This window comes from Anser brachyrhynchus (genome assembly GCF_964034855.1).
Source record: "Anser brachyrhynchus genome assembly, chromosome: 5".
Taxonomy (NCBI): domain Eukaryota; kingdom Metazoa; phylum Chordata; class Aves; order Anseriformes; family Anatidae; genus Anser; species Anser brachyrhynchus.
Window position 1 is genome coordinate 6,124,876 of NC_137699.1, and position 16,912 is coordinate 6,141,787.

Here is a 16,912-nt window from a genome sequence, read left to right on the forward strand (position 1 = left end):
CACCTCTTCATTCCTGTTCTCTTTTGCGTAAGCAATCCCCTTTTTCCCCTTATTTGACTTCACGGGAGATTTTCTAGGCTTTTGATCATCCTTTCTGTCTTTCTCTTAATCCTCCCATTTTGTAATATGCTTTACAGATGTATATTAGATCCACAAAGCATGTAGTATTCCTTAGAACACTCTGTCATTGATCCATACAAGGTGACTATAATAATCTCTATACTATTGTTAGTTTAATCCTCTGTTTAGCATCACTTACATCTTAGACTGTAGTTATGAAAGGAACTAAAGACTTCATTGAGATTTGAAAAATTTTTTGCTAAGTTTTTTCCTGAGCTGATGTATTTAATTTGAAACCCAGATGTATGACTAATTCAAGTTTCCCTCTTCATCGCACCCTATTTTGCATTAATCAGTGTTAGTTTGGCTGTTATGGTTATTTATTTACTCTGATTCTGACAATACAGGCTGTTTGAACACAATGAACCTAATGGTATTTACATAGAGCCTGACATAGTATTTTGGGAATATAACTCACAAACTCATTAACGCTCCAGGTCCAAGTACACTTGAATATACCTAGATTAGCTTTTAGCCAAAATGGTAACTGATCATTTAATCCCAATATTGTTTGCCATTTCAGTCAGTTTTCAGTCTAAGAGAATATTTTGTCTCTCATTTTGTGAACACTTAACATTACAAAAAGCTTTAGGAAAAACTCTAAATAGTATTAACCAGATGTTCATCTTCAACCACTGCTTTAATGACATGAAGAATTCTATCAGATCAATTACCTATGCAGAAGATAGTGTGGTTTTAATTCTACTGTACCATTTGTGTGTTCGTGCAAAATAATCCCTGGAAGTTTCTGAAGTTTTGCAAGGCTCAGTAATAGGGATTGTTTTGGGGGTTGTTTGGGTTTGTTTGTTTGTTTTAAAGCAATACACTTATTTTCACTAACTATTTCACATACTGTAAACTATTTCCAAACCCAGATTATCCCATTTAATTCTATTCACTTGTTTTGCTTATGAGTTTAATACCTCAGTTGCAAGATCTCATCTTAGGTTCCGTCTGTGACCACGTCCAAGATAAAGTTTCTTCAATACCCAGTGCTACAAAAGACAATTTCATCTCTTAAATCAACCTAGTCTTCCTGATTTTTTTCCCTTTTGAGGAAAGGATCACCTACCTGTTTTGCTGGATATGAGTATTCTAACCACTAGAAGATATTTTCTTGTTTATTTCTATACTCTCAGCTATCTAAGCAAGCTTAGTATTTCCTGTTTATGTACTTTCTAATGCAGTTTAATATTAGCAACAAATATAGCAGATTTGCAAATTGTGCGCAAGAGCCATTTGCATCACATAACCTCTTAAATCTTTTAATTTGGTAAAAGGGGCTCACTGTTTACTTTCCAAAAGAGATGCACACACAAACTAAAATCTGGCATTGTCTTAATTAATACCGATGCCACTTTTAGGGGTGTGGTTTCCTTTGCTATTGACGTTAGGACTTTTAGTTTTCTCACTTTTCCATTTGAAAAATTCCATGCTAAAATTTTATGTCTTTTTGTTTAGCAAGTACTTTTCACACCAGAAAAGCAGACAGGATCCAAAGTTACTTCATAGTCAGCCTTTGTAGGTACCTCTTCAATGAGATGGCAATTTAAAATAGATATGGAATGAGTCAAACAATGGTAAAGAAACAAACTGAGTTCTACTCATAGATGTATAGCGTTCTGCTATAGTGTTATGTTACGTATATCAATACTTTTTATATACAAACTAGACAAAACAGATACAGACAAGAGAGAAACAAACAAAAATCCATACAATCCCAATAAAAATCCAAACAAACTTTCAGGCCCACTATCAATATTTCAGGTACAAAGTAGAAACCACGATCTTCAAGATAAGTACAGATTTTAAACAATTGTTCTGGGTTTAAATTAATTACGTTAGGTAGTTAGACAATTTGTACAACTTATACAAGTTATGTGCAACTTTCTTGAGGATGGTACTTGTATCATCTTCTCTCAGCATCTAAATGCCTTTATTTGACTTTATCACACCACTAGAAAGTAAACAAAAACATATACACACACTTTTTAATCCTGATAAGCAAAAGAACTTAAGAAACTTAAGTACTTAAGAAACTCAGTTCTATAAATGTAAAAAAAATTCCCAAGTGCTGCAGCACAGACAGGGTCAGCCAGGAATTCTACATTATCTGATTTCCTGAACCCGGGCACACTCCATATGCATACTTCAGTTATCCTAAGAACTTCAACTGACTATTCAGACCATGAGGACGCTAAGTCCCGCTGCTTTACACAGAGGTAGAAGGTTATCATCTCAACGGAACTCCCCAAAATTGAGTCCATGTGTAAAGCACATACAGTGAATTTCCATAGTAGTGATCTGAGTTGAAACTTGAGGTCAGTCCAGTATTTCTTAGGGACACTTGGGAGATGGCAATATATTTTTACCAGGAAAGAACAACAACTTGATGTCTAGTGATTGAGAAAAAAGTCAAGTTCAGAATTTTCAGGTTTTTAGTTAGGTTTCTTTTCCTGCCTCAAGTTTTCCTCTATGTAATTTAGCATGAACTAAGAAATAAAAAGCTAGAAGGAGGAAATGTATTTCTGTCTATTACTAACAAAAAGAAATGCAACAAATAAAAATCAAAGATATTCTTATGGTAAGCTCATGTTCCATGAATTACCTAACAACATAAAAAAAGCTGGTGTATCTTAGAACTTACTCCATATTTATGACTGGAAGTTCATTTTGAGCATAAATAGCACAGGATTTTAGGAACTGCAGAAGACAGTAAAGATACTTCAAAGTTTTCCTAGCTAATAATGGTAAATACGGCAAAGTGTTTTGTTTGTTTAAATGAATACAGATGTAACGAACTTACAAGTGAACTGTCTGTAAATTATTAAATGCACTGGTTCCATTAGAACTGGAAAGGAAAAATCTATCTTTGATTAATACCAACTAAATTAAATGAAGGAAGTAGAGACTGAAAGGTTAGATTTCATTTATGACTAAATCTCTCAACTGGAATTATTATCCATGAAAAAAATATTTAAAAAATATCAGAACTATTTGAGATTTATGTTTAGACTTTAAAAAGTAGGTGCTGATGAGAAAAGAACGTACTTGCATCTGATACGGTCGGGGAAACACACATGCACACAAGCAAACAAACAAAACACATCTGTTCTCTCTTTTAATCACCATGAAGTGAATACAGGGTATTCATTCTGAGATACGCTGAAGATTCTAGTTCTCGGCAATCAAAACCACTACCTTCAAGTCACTGCGATTACAAATATGTTCAATTAAACCAAGACTTAAAAATGCTTGCTGGATTGGGACCAGAGTTCCCAGCAAAAGCTACGAAGCCCTCCCATGAGCAACTCTCCTTGTTTGGAATGGGAGCTACTTACAGATATCAGTGCATCACTAAGAGAACACAACCCTTACCACCTCCCAATCAAATACACACATATACTCTTCCCTTGTGATATTATTATTATTTTTTAACTGCTTTGCCATGAATTGCTACTGTAGTTGCTTTCATTCTCCTGACTGAAATGGAAAAATAAAGAATTCCTCTGAAGGCAACAACTAATGCACTTTATACTAGGTAAAGGAGTGACATGAATGCAGAAATGCAAGGGAGTTCAACCCAATAGCTTAGCTCAAAAAGCTTCCTGTTTTACTGCTTAAACCTATGATTCATTTGAATTTATTTCTCCTATTTGCTTTCCATATAGTTTCATATTAAATAGTATATGTATTGTTCAACAGAAGTACAAGAACACACCCTGAAAAACAGAACTAAAACTGTGTAGGAGTAAATATTTACATTTCTTTGCATTAGTTTAAATCTTCACATCATCAGGCTGCAAAGTACATTAAATTTTACCACCGGACAGTGAGAACCTGGATCTCCTTGCAGACTGATACAAAAAAAGAGATGCCACAGCGCAAACAGAACACTACAAATTATCAGTAAACTCTCCTCGACAGCAATGAGTTTGTATCTGGCTTTAGGATAGGCAACTGAAGTGGGGAAGAATATGGTTCATCCACTAGAATTTTATTGATACTCAGGAAAAATGAGTGCAGTTTTGAATTCCTGCAAAAAGATTCATTGTATGGTCTTAAGCAAGTCAAAGTTTTCCTTTAGCTCTCTCTCTCTTCCCCCCCCCCCCCCCTCCCCCCAGTGGTAAACAGGGCACAGGGGGAATCTTTTGTCATCATATTTATATAAAACTCAACACCATGGTTTCCTAGTGTACTACTGGAGCACAATTAATCATCACAAGTGTCCACTTCAGAGGAGGGAAAAAAAGAAACGTATTTGACAAAGACATTCCAAGCTGCTGAATTCTGTCTTTCCCATACAGACAGTGGTTGAAGGAGGTTAAAAGTTGCTATATACTATATGTATTTTAGAAAGAACAACATAACTAATGAAAAAAGGAAAACAACTTAAAGTTACACATTTGGGTTACACATTGACCATGCAAGTACGTTTGGTGTTCAAAGTTTCTTGCAATTAACTGAATGGCTTCAAAGGAAAGTTCCTTTTGGGCAAATACATAAACTATTTCAAAAGCAACACTATTTGATGCTTGTAAAAATATATTACTAAAGGTAAGAATCAGAAAATCTTGCCAGTTTGAAAATCCATTCTCCTCAGCTTATGTTATAGACATTTATCCATCTTTCATCACTTTTAGCAGTTAAATCTCTCACTTTTCCTTGCCCCTTTACTTCCACTCCACTGCATTCTTCCGTATAATCTCAGTCTTTTCCCTCCAAAATTGCCTGAGATATAAAAAATAAAAAACACTCCTGGTAATATAAAACTCAACCAACAGTGGTTTACAAAGAGATTTTCCTAAAACTGCTGAGATTTTAGTCCGGAAAACAGGAAAAAAAAACAACATAACAAAACAAAAAAAAACAGGAAACAAACAAAAACGCACCAAACCCAAATGCCAACACTTGGAAAAAAAAAAAAAAGACACAAAACCAACAAAACTCCAAAGTTAATTCTACACTGCAGTACAGATGGCTTTACAGAAAGCTGAAATACTCATATGTAACAGTTTTGATATTTATTCTAATCACTGTTGGTCAAAACTATAAACACACATTTTCTCTGGACTTTCAGTCAATCATCATTATACTGCTATAGAACTTTTTTTTTTTTACCTGAATTTTTACTCAATGAGCATATAGGTTGTCTAAGTTCTACAAAGCATAATTGTCTTTTGAAGCTCAAGTCTCTTCTTTTCATGAAGATAGCCCTGAAAACTTGAATTTATGTAAACTACTATTAAGGTCTGGATGGAACGTAACTCAGCGTCCTCGGTCCTAAGTCGTCTGTTAAAGGAGTGAAGAGGTTGTTCACACAATCCTGTCTTCTAATACAGTAATGCAAAATACATCACAAATGGTGTGTTTTGAATCATAGCTCATATTAGCTGCTCCTCAAATCTCTGCTGTTAGATCTTTAACTACAGTGAACAGTAACAGTTAAGCTGGATTAGCAGGAAGCCCTGGAAAAATGTTTCCAAGACTAGAAATGCTAATGACTACATTCAGATGCAAGTTTCATGTAGCTTGGGTGATTTTCATCTGAGTTTTATTTACAACCACACGCAGAATCCTTTCGACAATTTTCAAGAACTGTCTATAATTTCATATGCAAATTATGTATGTAATTACTCAGCCTTTTTCCTTTTACATGCTTATGGACTTTAAGCACTGATGTACAGCACATTAGGCACTGTATACACAGCTGCAACAAAAATATCTCCCTTATCCAGAAGGACAAGCTAAGCAGCCTTACAGCTGGTCAAAAAAGGAGGATGGATTTTGCAGCTATGGTGGAGATCTAGCAAAGTTAAGACAACAGAAATCTTAATGCTATATTTGAGGTAAAGTATCCATTGCATGGGAAAGACAAAAATCAACCAATTTTATTAAAGGAAAAGAACAACAAATACTTGCAGCAATTTTTTCCCTGCTGAACTATTTCTCCATAGGTATATCCACAAAAAAAAAAAAAAGAAAAAAAAGTGTGTTTAGGGCCAGTGAAACTAGTAGTCTAATTAAAAGTGTTGCGAATTGATAAGTACCTCTTTTTAGTAAAGCATTCTGAATTGTTTGTAGTAAGTCACTGGTAACATGAATGCTGTTTCATGAAAAGACGGCTCTCTGAAAGCACAAGGAAAATAACAGCATTCAGTTCGTAAGAAAATAAAAACATCGTTTCATAAAAATCACACTATTCTGATTTTCAAAAAGAATTTTTTGAATCAATTTAATTGCCTAAAGTAGGAAATAGACAAGCCATAATTCTGAATTTAAATAAAGTCTGTGTTTGATAAAACTTGCTTCAATTGAAATCTTAGAAATCTGTTCACTAGCATATTAAACAACCAAGTGACTCATGTACTGAAGAACATATTACACCATATAAACCACAAAAGAACCTCTGTGTCTCAGATTTTCAATTGTATGGGGTTATGACCATCATAGTTTAACTGCCTTTCTTTGCTACAGACTGTATCTGAAGCTATTTACGTTTCTGTTTCTTTCCCACCCTTTGCTGCTATGCCAATGGAATTTGAAGTCATCATACTCTGAAGCCAATTTCAATCTTTCCTCTTCAAACCTAACTTCCTGAAACTTTGCAAGGCAAACTGCGGGATATCATTTCTATCAGTTTGAGTAGTAGAGATAAAGTGGTTTTAATATCAGAGACATATATTCAAATATTGGTAGGCAAGTTCTGCCATTCCACAGTGGCATAACCATTCCAGCAACCCTTCTAAAGAATTACAGCTGAAGAGCAATACTGTCAGAACTATTACACTAATAGGAATTTCAGCACATAGGGACTACTCTTCAGTAAAAATCATTTTGAGCTGCGATACTGAATGGCACACTTCAATTACAAAGCTGCAATAAAATATGGACAGATACACAGAGTTCTAAAGCAGACATTGCAGACAAACGCAATGCAGTAGTGCAGTTCTGTTATGTTGTCATAGGTGTCTAGCTCACAGATGTATTTTTATCTTGTATTGACAGACCTGCTTATCTGTAGTCAAAGATAAATTAAAATATTTCAGTAACAAAGATTTCTATATTTTGAATTAATTTTAATGCTTTTTTTTCAAGAAATCTTCTAATTTTGCTGTATTGCTGGAAAGACAGGAATACTTGCAAGGGAAATCAAAGACCAACTTGATCACAAAGGACAACTTTGTCTTTTACCAAAGCAGATGTTTAGAGTTGTTTTGTGCAAGTTCTTTAAGTGTTTATAGGAAACAAGTTCTCAATGTTCGTGAGCTCCGTAAGATTTTGTAGTATGGACCTGTTTACAGAGCGAATCCATCAGTACTACAAACAGGATTCGGGGGTCTTGATTCTCTATCTTGTGCTCAGACCTCCCTATCTGTGAGAAAAAATGCTTTGGATAGTGATAAGATGGGAAGCGTGCTTTGGGACAGCAGCCCACATAGCTATAATAACCTCTTGCAAGGTTAAACACTCAAAATTGAGGAAATTCCAAACTGCAGGTTGCTCTGGAAACTCTGGGTAAGGAATGAGTGAACAATCCCTCACACGTGCAATAACCATTCAAGTTGCCATGATTTTCGTTTGCTTTTAAAACTCATACGAGGCTGCATTTGAGGAGTTATGCAAGGTCTTAAGAAGAAGCCTACAACACATGTAAAACCCTTACAAAATACAGTATCAAATAGATGTAATGGTTATTCAAGTGTTCACACAGTTTGTGAGTCCATGTCTTCAACAACGGTAACAATCAGAAAAGAAAGACCAGAGATTGTTGATGAGAAAAATTACAGATTGAATAAGTGAACTGTGAACTGCTACATTTTTTAAAAGGTTTAAAAGATTTAAAATTGTTATGTTATTGCTGACAACAGCTAAGAGATTACCTAACTAGCTTTTCCAAATTCTTGTATCTGAAGCTAAATGCCAGCACCTAACAAGCTATAAAAACTGTTATAAAATGAAGATAAATATTTAACTACAAATTATAAATACTAAGTATTTTTTATTTTATTTTATTATTATTATTTTTCTCTTTAATTTTCAGGATGATTAAAGGTCACCATTTTTAACCCTCTCCTCTCCCCCCATCTCAATGCATATTTTTACAGAGCTGTTAATGATAATGTTAATGATATGAATCTATATATTTATCAATGATCTGATTTCAAGTCATGCATTATTTCATTTTCTTTTTAATACCTCTATATGTTTTATCCATAAACATTTTCTAGCTAATGGTTTCAAAAAGCTATTATAGTATCTTATATAGTACATTCTCACAAATGCTCACCTTAATTAATACCCAGCAGCAACAAGAAAAACAAATGCTGTAGATATATTATCTCTTTTGTTCGAAAAAAAGCCTAGATTGATTGAATGTGAACAGAAAGGCAAATGGAAAGACAAAAATCATAATTGAAGCACAGCTTATTAACACAATTACAATTTATTTAAAAAATGAGGTAACCACTACAGCTGTTGCTCCAATCTATAAGGAAAGAAATTGCTCATTATTTCAATTACTCTGTTTCTGTCATCATTACTTCATCTACAGTTTGTGTCAAGTCAGTGCTTGAAATTCTACAAATATCCATGTAGTACGTTATAAAGAGTTATACAGCTTTACTACAGAAAATAAACTTTGAATTTAAAAATACTGTGAACCTTGAATAGGACGGAAGTGATAAAAAACAAAAAACAGCTGGTAGTATACAAATTGAAAAGGAAAAAGTATGGGCTCTTCTCTATTCACTCTACACAATCACAAGAGGCTTGTACTGCCTATCAGCTACATGTCATCCAGCATGTATTTCAAATAAGACACCTCCCCAGCACACACCACAAAAAAAAAAAAAAAAGGTGATTAAGTGCTCTCTGTCTGGTCTGGACAATTTCAAATCCTTATGAAGCAGAACAGAGAATTCTATCTTCTTCCCCTAAAGTGCCGTGAAACTAGCCCTTACGTTCTGAATGAATATTGTGACGACGTGTCTGATTTTTCACGCTAAAGCATCAGGTCATTAGGAAATCTTTTGATTTCCTAGTATTTATGTAGGAGCTCAGTAAAAGCCTTGTTCTACAAAACCTAAAATGCACACAAAGGAGTTCAAACAGGGCTATTAGTATTTTTTTTTTTTTCCATTCCTGCATTTTGACTCCATTTTCTGATCACCTAATTAGAGCTCATTTGGTAATCCAACACATCCAGTAACATAGCATATCTATATTATTTTCATAGTCAAATTATGATGGATCAGAACAGCAAGAAAAACACACCAGCCACATTACCAACGAACAAAGTAAAAGCAAGCAAGCAAGCAAAGAAAAATGACATAATAAACACGTCCTTCTTCACATTCTGGCAAGCAGATCTCCTAAGGAAAATATATTAAACCAGAATAAAAGTCTTGTTCGTCTCTTCAGCATAATTTCCCCTTACGGCCTTTTATGTTATTAATTTATTTATTTTTCTCGTCAGGGGTATGTGAAACAGTTGGGTTTATAGTACACAGTGAAGGTGATGACAGTGTGAGTGTACTGCCCCTACAGACAAGGGAATTTAAACACACATACTTCTTAGATATTGACATACTTTTTAATTACTTAGGTTTGTTAATCTTTCAGTACTAACACTGAAATATCAGTACACACTCGTGTTAATACATTTAACTTTCTCATCATTTTTCATTAAGTAATAATTGCAGGAGCTCTGGTTAAAAGGAAATAATAATTACACTGATTAGTTGCTGATTTTCAAGAGATTCTGGAGCTACAGCAGACTATAATACTATGACAGAAATTTTTAGATCTTAAATTTGTGGTCTTTGTTCACAAAAGAAAATAATGAATTTCTAAATTGCTGACAGAGAGAAGCATTTTGACAAACTAAAAGAAAGACTGTTTTAATTAATTAAAATTCATTGAAAAGAAGAACTAAGCAAAATCCTATAGAGAAGCACATTTTAATGGATGGGGTACAAGTGGAAGTAAAGAGAAAGTTAATAACTTCGACAAACCACAGCAGGAGGCAATGTCATAGGTATGAACCTCGAGTAAAGAATATGTAGGCTGATCTGACATATGGGTACTTTCTTTAGAGAAAGCATCTGTTTGGAGCGCAAGTCATTCTGGCTAATGGATAAGTCATGTTCATTGACAATTACATTAGTCCTTTTTGCTGTTTTAGCCAAATAAGGCTAATTATTTAGCATGCGTAATTTATATAGCTATGAGGGTGGGTTATCAGTAAAGAGGTACTGAAGCATAAAAGACTTGGGAACACTGACTTATCTGTCAAATTTGATCAAGCCCAGTGAAATTTAATTTGTTAATCTTGCTTGACAATCCTACCCTCATGCACTCTGAACACTAATACATTTTGTATTGCACTGAGATGCACAATCTACAGTGAGACTTTTTATTTCCATTAACCAGAATCATGTATTGGGTATGTTAACATTTGGAGAAAAGGACGTTGCTTTTACAATTAGAAAGGCTAAAAGTAGGACTGTAAATCTGTAAATATTCGTATTATGCATATGAATGCCTAGTTCTTACCTCAACGTATTAGAACGTGGTTCTTGTCCTTTATAACTACAGCTAATATAATAACTTAGGATTGCTTTTCTAATTAAACAGAGAATGCTGTTCTTTGCTTATGTGTGTATACACCAACAAACGTGTGTAAACATACAAACACACCCCTAATCAAACTAAAAAAATGAACCAATTACAGTTACGTATCTCTGGACTTCTCACTTCTCTGCAGTAGTGATTAATGCTCGTTTTATGCCTGCTTTCCGAGGCCAAGAGGAGTACAGTTCTTCCTAGTATCCACTCAGGCCTCATCCCAAAGGAAGCCTATTTTTCAGCACCTACATGTTTCCAGCAGTCATGAAATTTAGTCTTAGTCTTTGAATTCAATGCTGCCTCAGGATATCCATGGAATCTGTATATAGTGAGCTGAAATAGCTCTGAACAGTTGATTTCTGCTGTTCCCAGGCTAGTCTAAGAGCAGCTACATTTGCGCAGATAACTCGTCCAATACTTGCACAGTATGGTATATATAAATCTTCAGTTAGAAAACTCTGTGTCCATGTTTGTTTTATGACAGTCCTCCTTCTGAAGGAGTTTCCTACCCTATTTCTCCTCTCACCGTACAGGACAAGAGAACATTCCTGTTTTGCAGTCCCTCCACAGATTGCATACAGAAGCCTAGTGGATTCAATTAGAAAGAATCAAACTTGAATAATAACTATGTTCCTCAATATGAGACAAATTGGAATAATCAGCAGTATCCAAGTATAAGCTCCAGCAGATACATTTGGACCCTCAATCATACCAGAATACGCAAGAAGCAGTTCTGGAGCACACAGAACATTAACTAGAAGAGAATGACCAGAAATATTTTAAGTTATTATAAGTTATTCTGTCTTAAAATTATTTTTCTATTTCTAGTAATGGAAAATAATAAATAAATGAGGCAAACAACTCTCCAAACAATTTGAGCTTTTCCTTTATGTTACAACTAAAATAAGTAAAGGAACAAAACAATATTTTTTATTGGTATGGGTAGATATAATTCTGAAATCATATGGGAAGTATTCAGTTAACATTGATGAAACTTGACAGAATGCACTGCCTGGGAAATATCCTGATGCTTTCCCCATTAGATATCTTTATGTAAGCCTGTTTTGCATATTATACAGTGGACATTAGAAGAAAAAAAAAAAAAAGAAGGAAGCAACTTGAAGTAATAAAGTCAACTCTCTTGAAGTTGCCAGTTTGCTTATGACCTATGCTGACACTGTGGAAACAAACTCTACATACTACTCTGTTTTGGAGCTTGGGCATCAACAACACTACAAAACAGCTGTGAACAGGATGTGCAATCCACTGAATAACACAGATTATTTCTTACATCATTTGCTCTGCTTCTCTCTATCAGTGTCTCCATAATCATGACTAAGTGAGGGGGGTAAAAGCAATGTTGTTGGGCAGCCTGGAACAATTTAATTCTACTGCTTATTTATCAAGATGAAACCCTAAAAAGATATGGCCATGAATGATCTGAAAAAGGAGAAGGGGAAAATAAAATGATAATAAAAAGTCAAGCCTGGCTCAATTATTATTCTTCCATCAAACTAAAAAAAAAGAGAATTGTTTTTGTAAGGCAGTCGTATATTGTCATTTAATGAGTTACCTTTCCATACCATGGAAAAAATACCCAACATTAAACACCTGACTCCGAACTATCCTCACACGACCATTTTTCAGAGCTGCTACTCATGGAAATGCTACTAAATAGCAATGTTATCCTTTCAGTGGAAAAATATACAGCCTGTAATCCTAAAATACTTTTTGGAAGGGAATATGAAATGGCATCTTCAAGGCAAAACTGAAAGTTTTTCTAAACGAAATATAGCACTGCTCAAACAAACAAGGAGAGACCTGTTTATCGATTACATAGCCTCTTACTGCTCATAAGAGGAGATACTGGACAATTTGAGATATGTTGGAAGCACACGCTTGTACCACTGATTGATCTGATTGATCCAGATGAAAACCTAAGGCACAAGAAGTCTGAAAATCCCCAAAATCACATCAAGCTTTCTAACCTCTTTGTTCAAAAGAAAACACACCACAAAGCTCTGACAACTACTGGAAGAAGAGAAGTATCTAACCTGAAAGTCAATTTGAATGTGTCTATTTTTTTTTCTCTTGGAAGATAAATGCTTTCTGAAGAAAATCTTTCTCTTCCAAGAAATAAGACAAGATAAATTTTTCTGAAGAATGGAATATATATGCATTGATGATATCAACAATGTTTGCTGGGCTATGTTTAAATTATCACAGAAGTGAGAAAGCAAAATAAATACATAAAGATAAATCCAGAAGCACAGGTTCCCTAGCATGATGAAAGGGCCATGGACCTCTATGTTGTCTTACCTCTTTTGAAGCATTAGCTAGTATCATAGCTACTGCAAACCTAGGGTTAAGAAATTATTTCAATTCTCCATTTTATGGACTATGGTTTGGGAGTTGCTTTTCTTGTTTGTTCTTTGTTTTTTCCTGTTCTCTGTTTACATATCTGAGGGATGTACAATGCTTCACTATCTGTTTGTGTTTTATAAGACAAGAGGTGAACAAATAAAATCCCAGATAACTTCTGCTTAAAACCTTGTTCGAATAAAGTTTTGAGGTCAGGAAAAAAAAGAAGGAAATACATTTCTAAATTTTCCTATTTGTCTGGAACTTGTTCCATTGGCATGAAAAGTTATTTGTGGAGTTATATCTATCACATATTCACATTTTTACAATTGTGCTCTATTTTCGTATTTCTGTGTATCTTAGCAGTCTTAACGCTTGCAAATTTAGAATAAAGTTTCATATGTGGAAAAGAATAATAAAAAATAAATCTAGAGATGTTTTAAACTAGAAATCGCAGACAGAGACTTCCTGCCTAATTATGGCTAGTCTGATGGTAATTTATGAAGCTTCATATTAGTCTCTGGACAGTAAATTTTACTAGAAGAGGAGGAAGAAGCCAGAACTGCAGCAACAAGAGGCTGATGTCATCTTCTTCAGCATTAGGCGAAAATAATGAAGGCACAGCATGGGTGTCACTATTTAAATTAAAAAGCTTTAGTAAATGCTTTCCCATTGTGCAAAAGTGAGATCATGGCCCTACCCAGATACTTCTTTTAGGAGTTCACACTGAACGGTGTGTGAGCACAAACCCCAAGGCTACTGAGTCCTAACCACAGAAAGATCTTCTCTTCTCGGATGCTGTAATGTTGAGACAAAATTTTTTTAATTGCCTTACCAGAACACCAGAAAACAGCAAATTCAGTCTTGCATCACCCTTTCTATTGGAAAGCTGTGTAAAAAGAAACTTCTAATTTGGCTCCTGGATATGAATGCTAACAGAACAAGTTATACAATCAAACTCATTAGGCCATGAAGGTAATTAATAGCTAAGCTATTTTATCCTTATACATTTAAACAAATAAAGAAAATCACATATTTTAAAAATACATAATTAGGAATATTTTTACGTGTGTGTAAAATAAAGATATATACTATACAGATAACTAGATACCTTGGTAAAAACTTCATATTTTACAACAGACACACAGAATTAAAAAACGAACAATATATATTATTTTACAGTGAACTAAATGACCAGGTATAGTTTGAATGTAAATTTTGAAATTAGTCATTGTAATTATTTTCCATGAAATTTCAACTCAATGGAATGTTACCACATGAATGAGGATTTAAGTTACCATATAGCACTAGAGCAAATTAAATCTCTCTTATTTCAATATTTACATGTCTGAGGTAGAATTATAGGCTTTCTTTATTTTACTTTTTCTTCACATAATTATTGATCCACAGAAAACTGTGTCACAGGGAAACTGACAAATTGAGAAAAATAATTAAAAAGTAAAAAATAAACAGGAAAATTGTAGGGGGGCGAAAGACAAGTGTGGTTAAATATCAAAATAATTTGGTGTAAAATAAAGCATTATTGTACCTGCAATGATGTCATCCATCTGCTCCAAAGCTGCTTCAAGCATATGACTAGCGTCAGAAGCCATGCTCTCCGATTTGCTCAGACTTTTACTCTTCCTACTGTAACGACAGATGAAAGCATGTGTATTATACTAAACCAGACCTGACAGAAAATATACTTCACTGTTTCATTCTATATTAAGCCATGCAAAGAGAAGTCCACACTAACAAAAATACAGCCTTGCAATTAATATGAAAATTTAAAAAAAAAAAAGTTCCTATTCTTGATAGATGACTTGGGATTTCTGAGGTTCTCATTTATCATTGACTCATTTTTTTCTTAAGATACTTTACTAACAAGGAAATGCAGATGAAAATGAAAACAAACAAATCTCAAATACTGGAAGCCTGAGATTTGCCTACCCCTCATTCTTAAGAATACTTTTCTAAATTCAAAGTTCTGTGTATTTCAACCTTTTGCACTGTGAGCGAAAAGGAGGGTTGTCTAGGTTTCAGTGAAGGAATGAAACAGGGGCTTTTACTGTTCCTGGTGAAAAATCATAGTTAACCCATAAGCCAAACTCTGTAGGAGCTGGTTGTTGATTGCTGCCATATTAGTAAAGAGTGAAAGTATAAAAATATGTTGCTGCCTCAACCCCAACAGTAATGATATCTAATACGTTTTTCACTTCTGACCCCGAGTCCAGCAATTCTGAAATCATTTTTACTCCTCCTCTCCATAACCATATTATATCACTTCTTTCATGACCAAAATGCTCCAAGTATGAAATTTCTGAAGTTGCTGCCTCTTTAGAACAGGATTAAAGACATTCATTAACATCTGAGATCAAGGATAACAAACCAAATTTTCCAAAAATTAGAATCCCTTGTGACATTTCAAAGGGAAAAAGAATATACGCTGTCCGTTTCATCTCTGAAATAAGCTCCTTTTGCACATCACTTCATTGCTCAGGTATAAAACCAACGCCTGCAGGGCAATGAACAGGGATCTTGGGTATAATTTTTGCAGTGCTGTAACACACAACTCAGAATACCAACAAAGCCTTTAAAAGGTCACAGAATTTTGATTTCTCTTCCACAAACGTGCAGTTCATTCAGACATTTGTATGTCCCGATACAGTAAAGTTTTAAAACAGTGGTTCAAAACTGCTGTTTTTACACCTTTGTAGGCACCACAAAAGACATCTGTGTGACAATGGCCAGAGATATCCTTCAAAGGATACAGGTTGTAGGTAAGTGCATATGAAGTTGGTCATATGTTTGTGAGGCCAGTTATTCCAATACCACTGAAATTTCACTAATCTGTATTTATCATGTGATATGCCAAGAAATAGATTGTCACCTGTCTTTGGATTTAAAACAAAAGATAATTCACATAGATATATTTGCATGGTGTTCATCTGGTGACAATTCAGACACTGGCCACCAACACCAATGACTGACGTAACTGGTAGCTAAACCATCTACATTTGCTCTCCCAGTTGGATGTTTCCTAAACACTAGAATGTAGAATTAGCAGCCAGAGAATAGAACCAGCTTTAAAATAAAAACATTCTTTTGTTGTTTCTCAGAACCATCAGATAAAAAAAAATCCCTAGAAGTATACTTAATGCCGAGTCCAAATTACTGCATCATAACAAATGATGAAACTCAGAAAAAAAAGACCAATGCAATGCAAAAAAAAAATAGTAACAAGTCAAAATTATTTGCTTCTTTTGCAAATTAAGAACCCTAAGATACAGGCTTTTCGTCATGGTGCTGGTGAAGAATACACAAAGATACAAAGAAAGCTAATTTATTAATAACCTCTTTGTTATCAGAGAGCTGTTTCTGCTACATCCACTCTGGTCAACATATACAATCATCATCTAAAGGGACAGCTGCAGGAATGAGAGCCTGAAACTAGTAGGCTCTAATTTCAGCTCTGCCATTTAGGCTGTCATAATGGCTAAGCCATTATTTACTTTCAGATCAAACAGATCTGAAGAGCAGTATGAGAATGCCATATCAGAAAATAAAGAAGAGGAAAAAAAGAAAAAAAAAAATCACCCACAACCTTTAGTGTCACCTAAGGCAAAGATTCATGCAAATAACAGGTTGGGTTTGCCTCTCCCTTTTTGTCAAAATAATAATTTAAGTATGAACAATGCTAAATGTACCTGAATTTCATCTGATCTTTAAAGCAACAGACCCAAATATTTCATTTAATGGTATTGGAAATAACACACATTATCCTCAGAATAATCTTGAAAGT

At 34.4% G+C, this 16,912-nt stretch overlaps 1 protein-coding gene and 1 long non-coding RNA gene across 15 annotated transcripts in view; both read right to left on the reverse strand.

The window, feature by feature from the left end:
* Positions 1-16,912, reverse strand: part of PPFIBP2 (PPFIA binding protein 2) — a 112,759-nt gene that overhangs the window by 73,628 nt on the left and 22,219 nt on the right. For 10 of the 14 annotated variants that reach the window (XM_080592270.1, XM_080592251.1, XM_080592273.1 and 7 more), the window contains one exon: positions 14,660-14,757. The exons of 1 other annotated variant lie outside the window; for it this stretch is intronic. In XM_080592270.1, coding sequence (XP_080448396.1) covers positions 14,660-14,757 — 98 coding nt within the window. Of the gene's footprint in view, positions 1-1,043; positions 1,062-14,659; positions 14,758-16,912 lie in introns of those variants that run through there. 3 more of the 14 variants (XM_080592262.1, XM_080592253.1, XM_080592254.1) reach the window with 2 other exon arrangements.
* Positions 1,125-13,999, reverse strand: LOC308195237. Its single transcript, XR_013951367.1, has 3 exons — positions 13,946-13,999; positions 6,171-6,249; positions 1,125-5,412 (listed from the first exon to the last, which is right to left on the reverse strand). It is a non-coding gene; the product is annotated as an uncharacterized lncRNA (long non-coding RNA).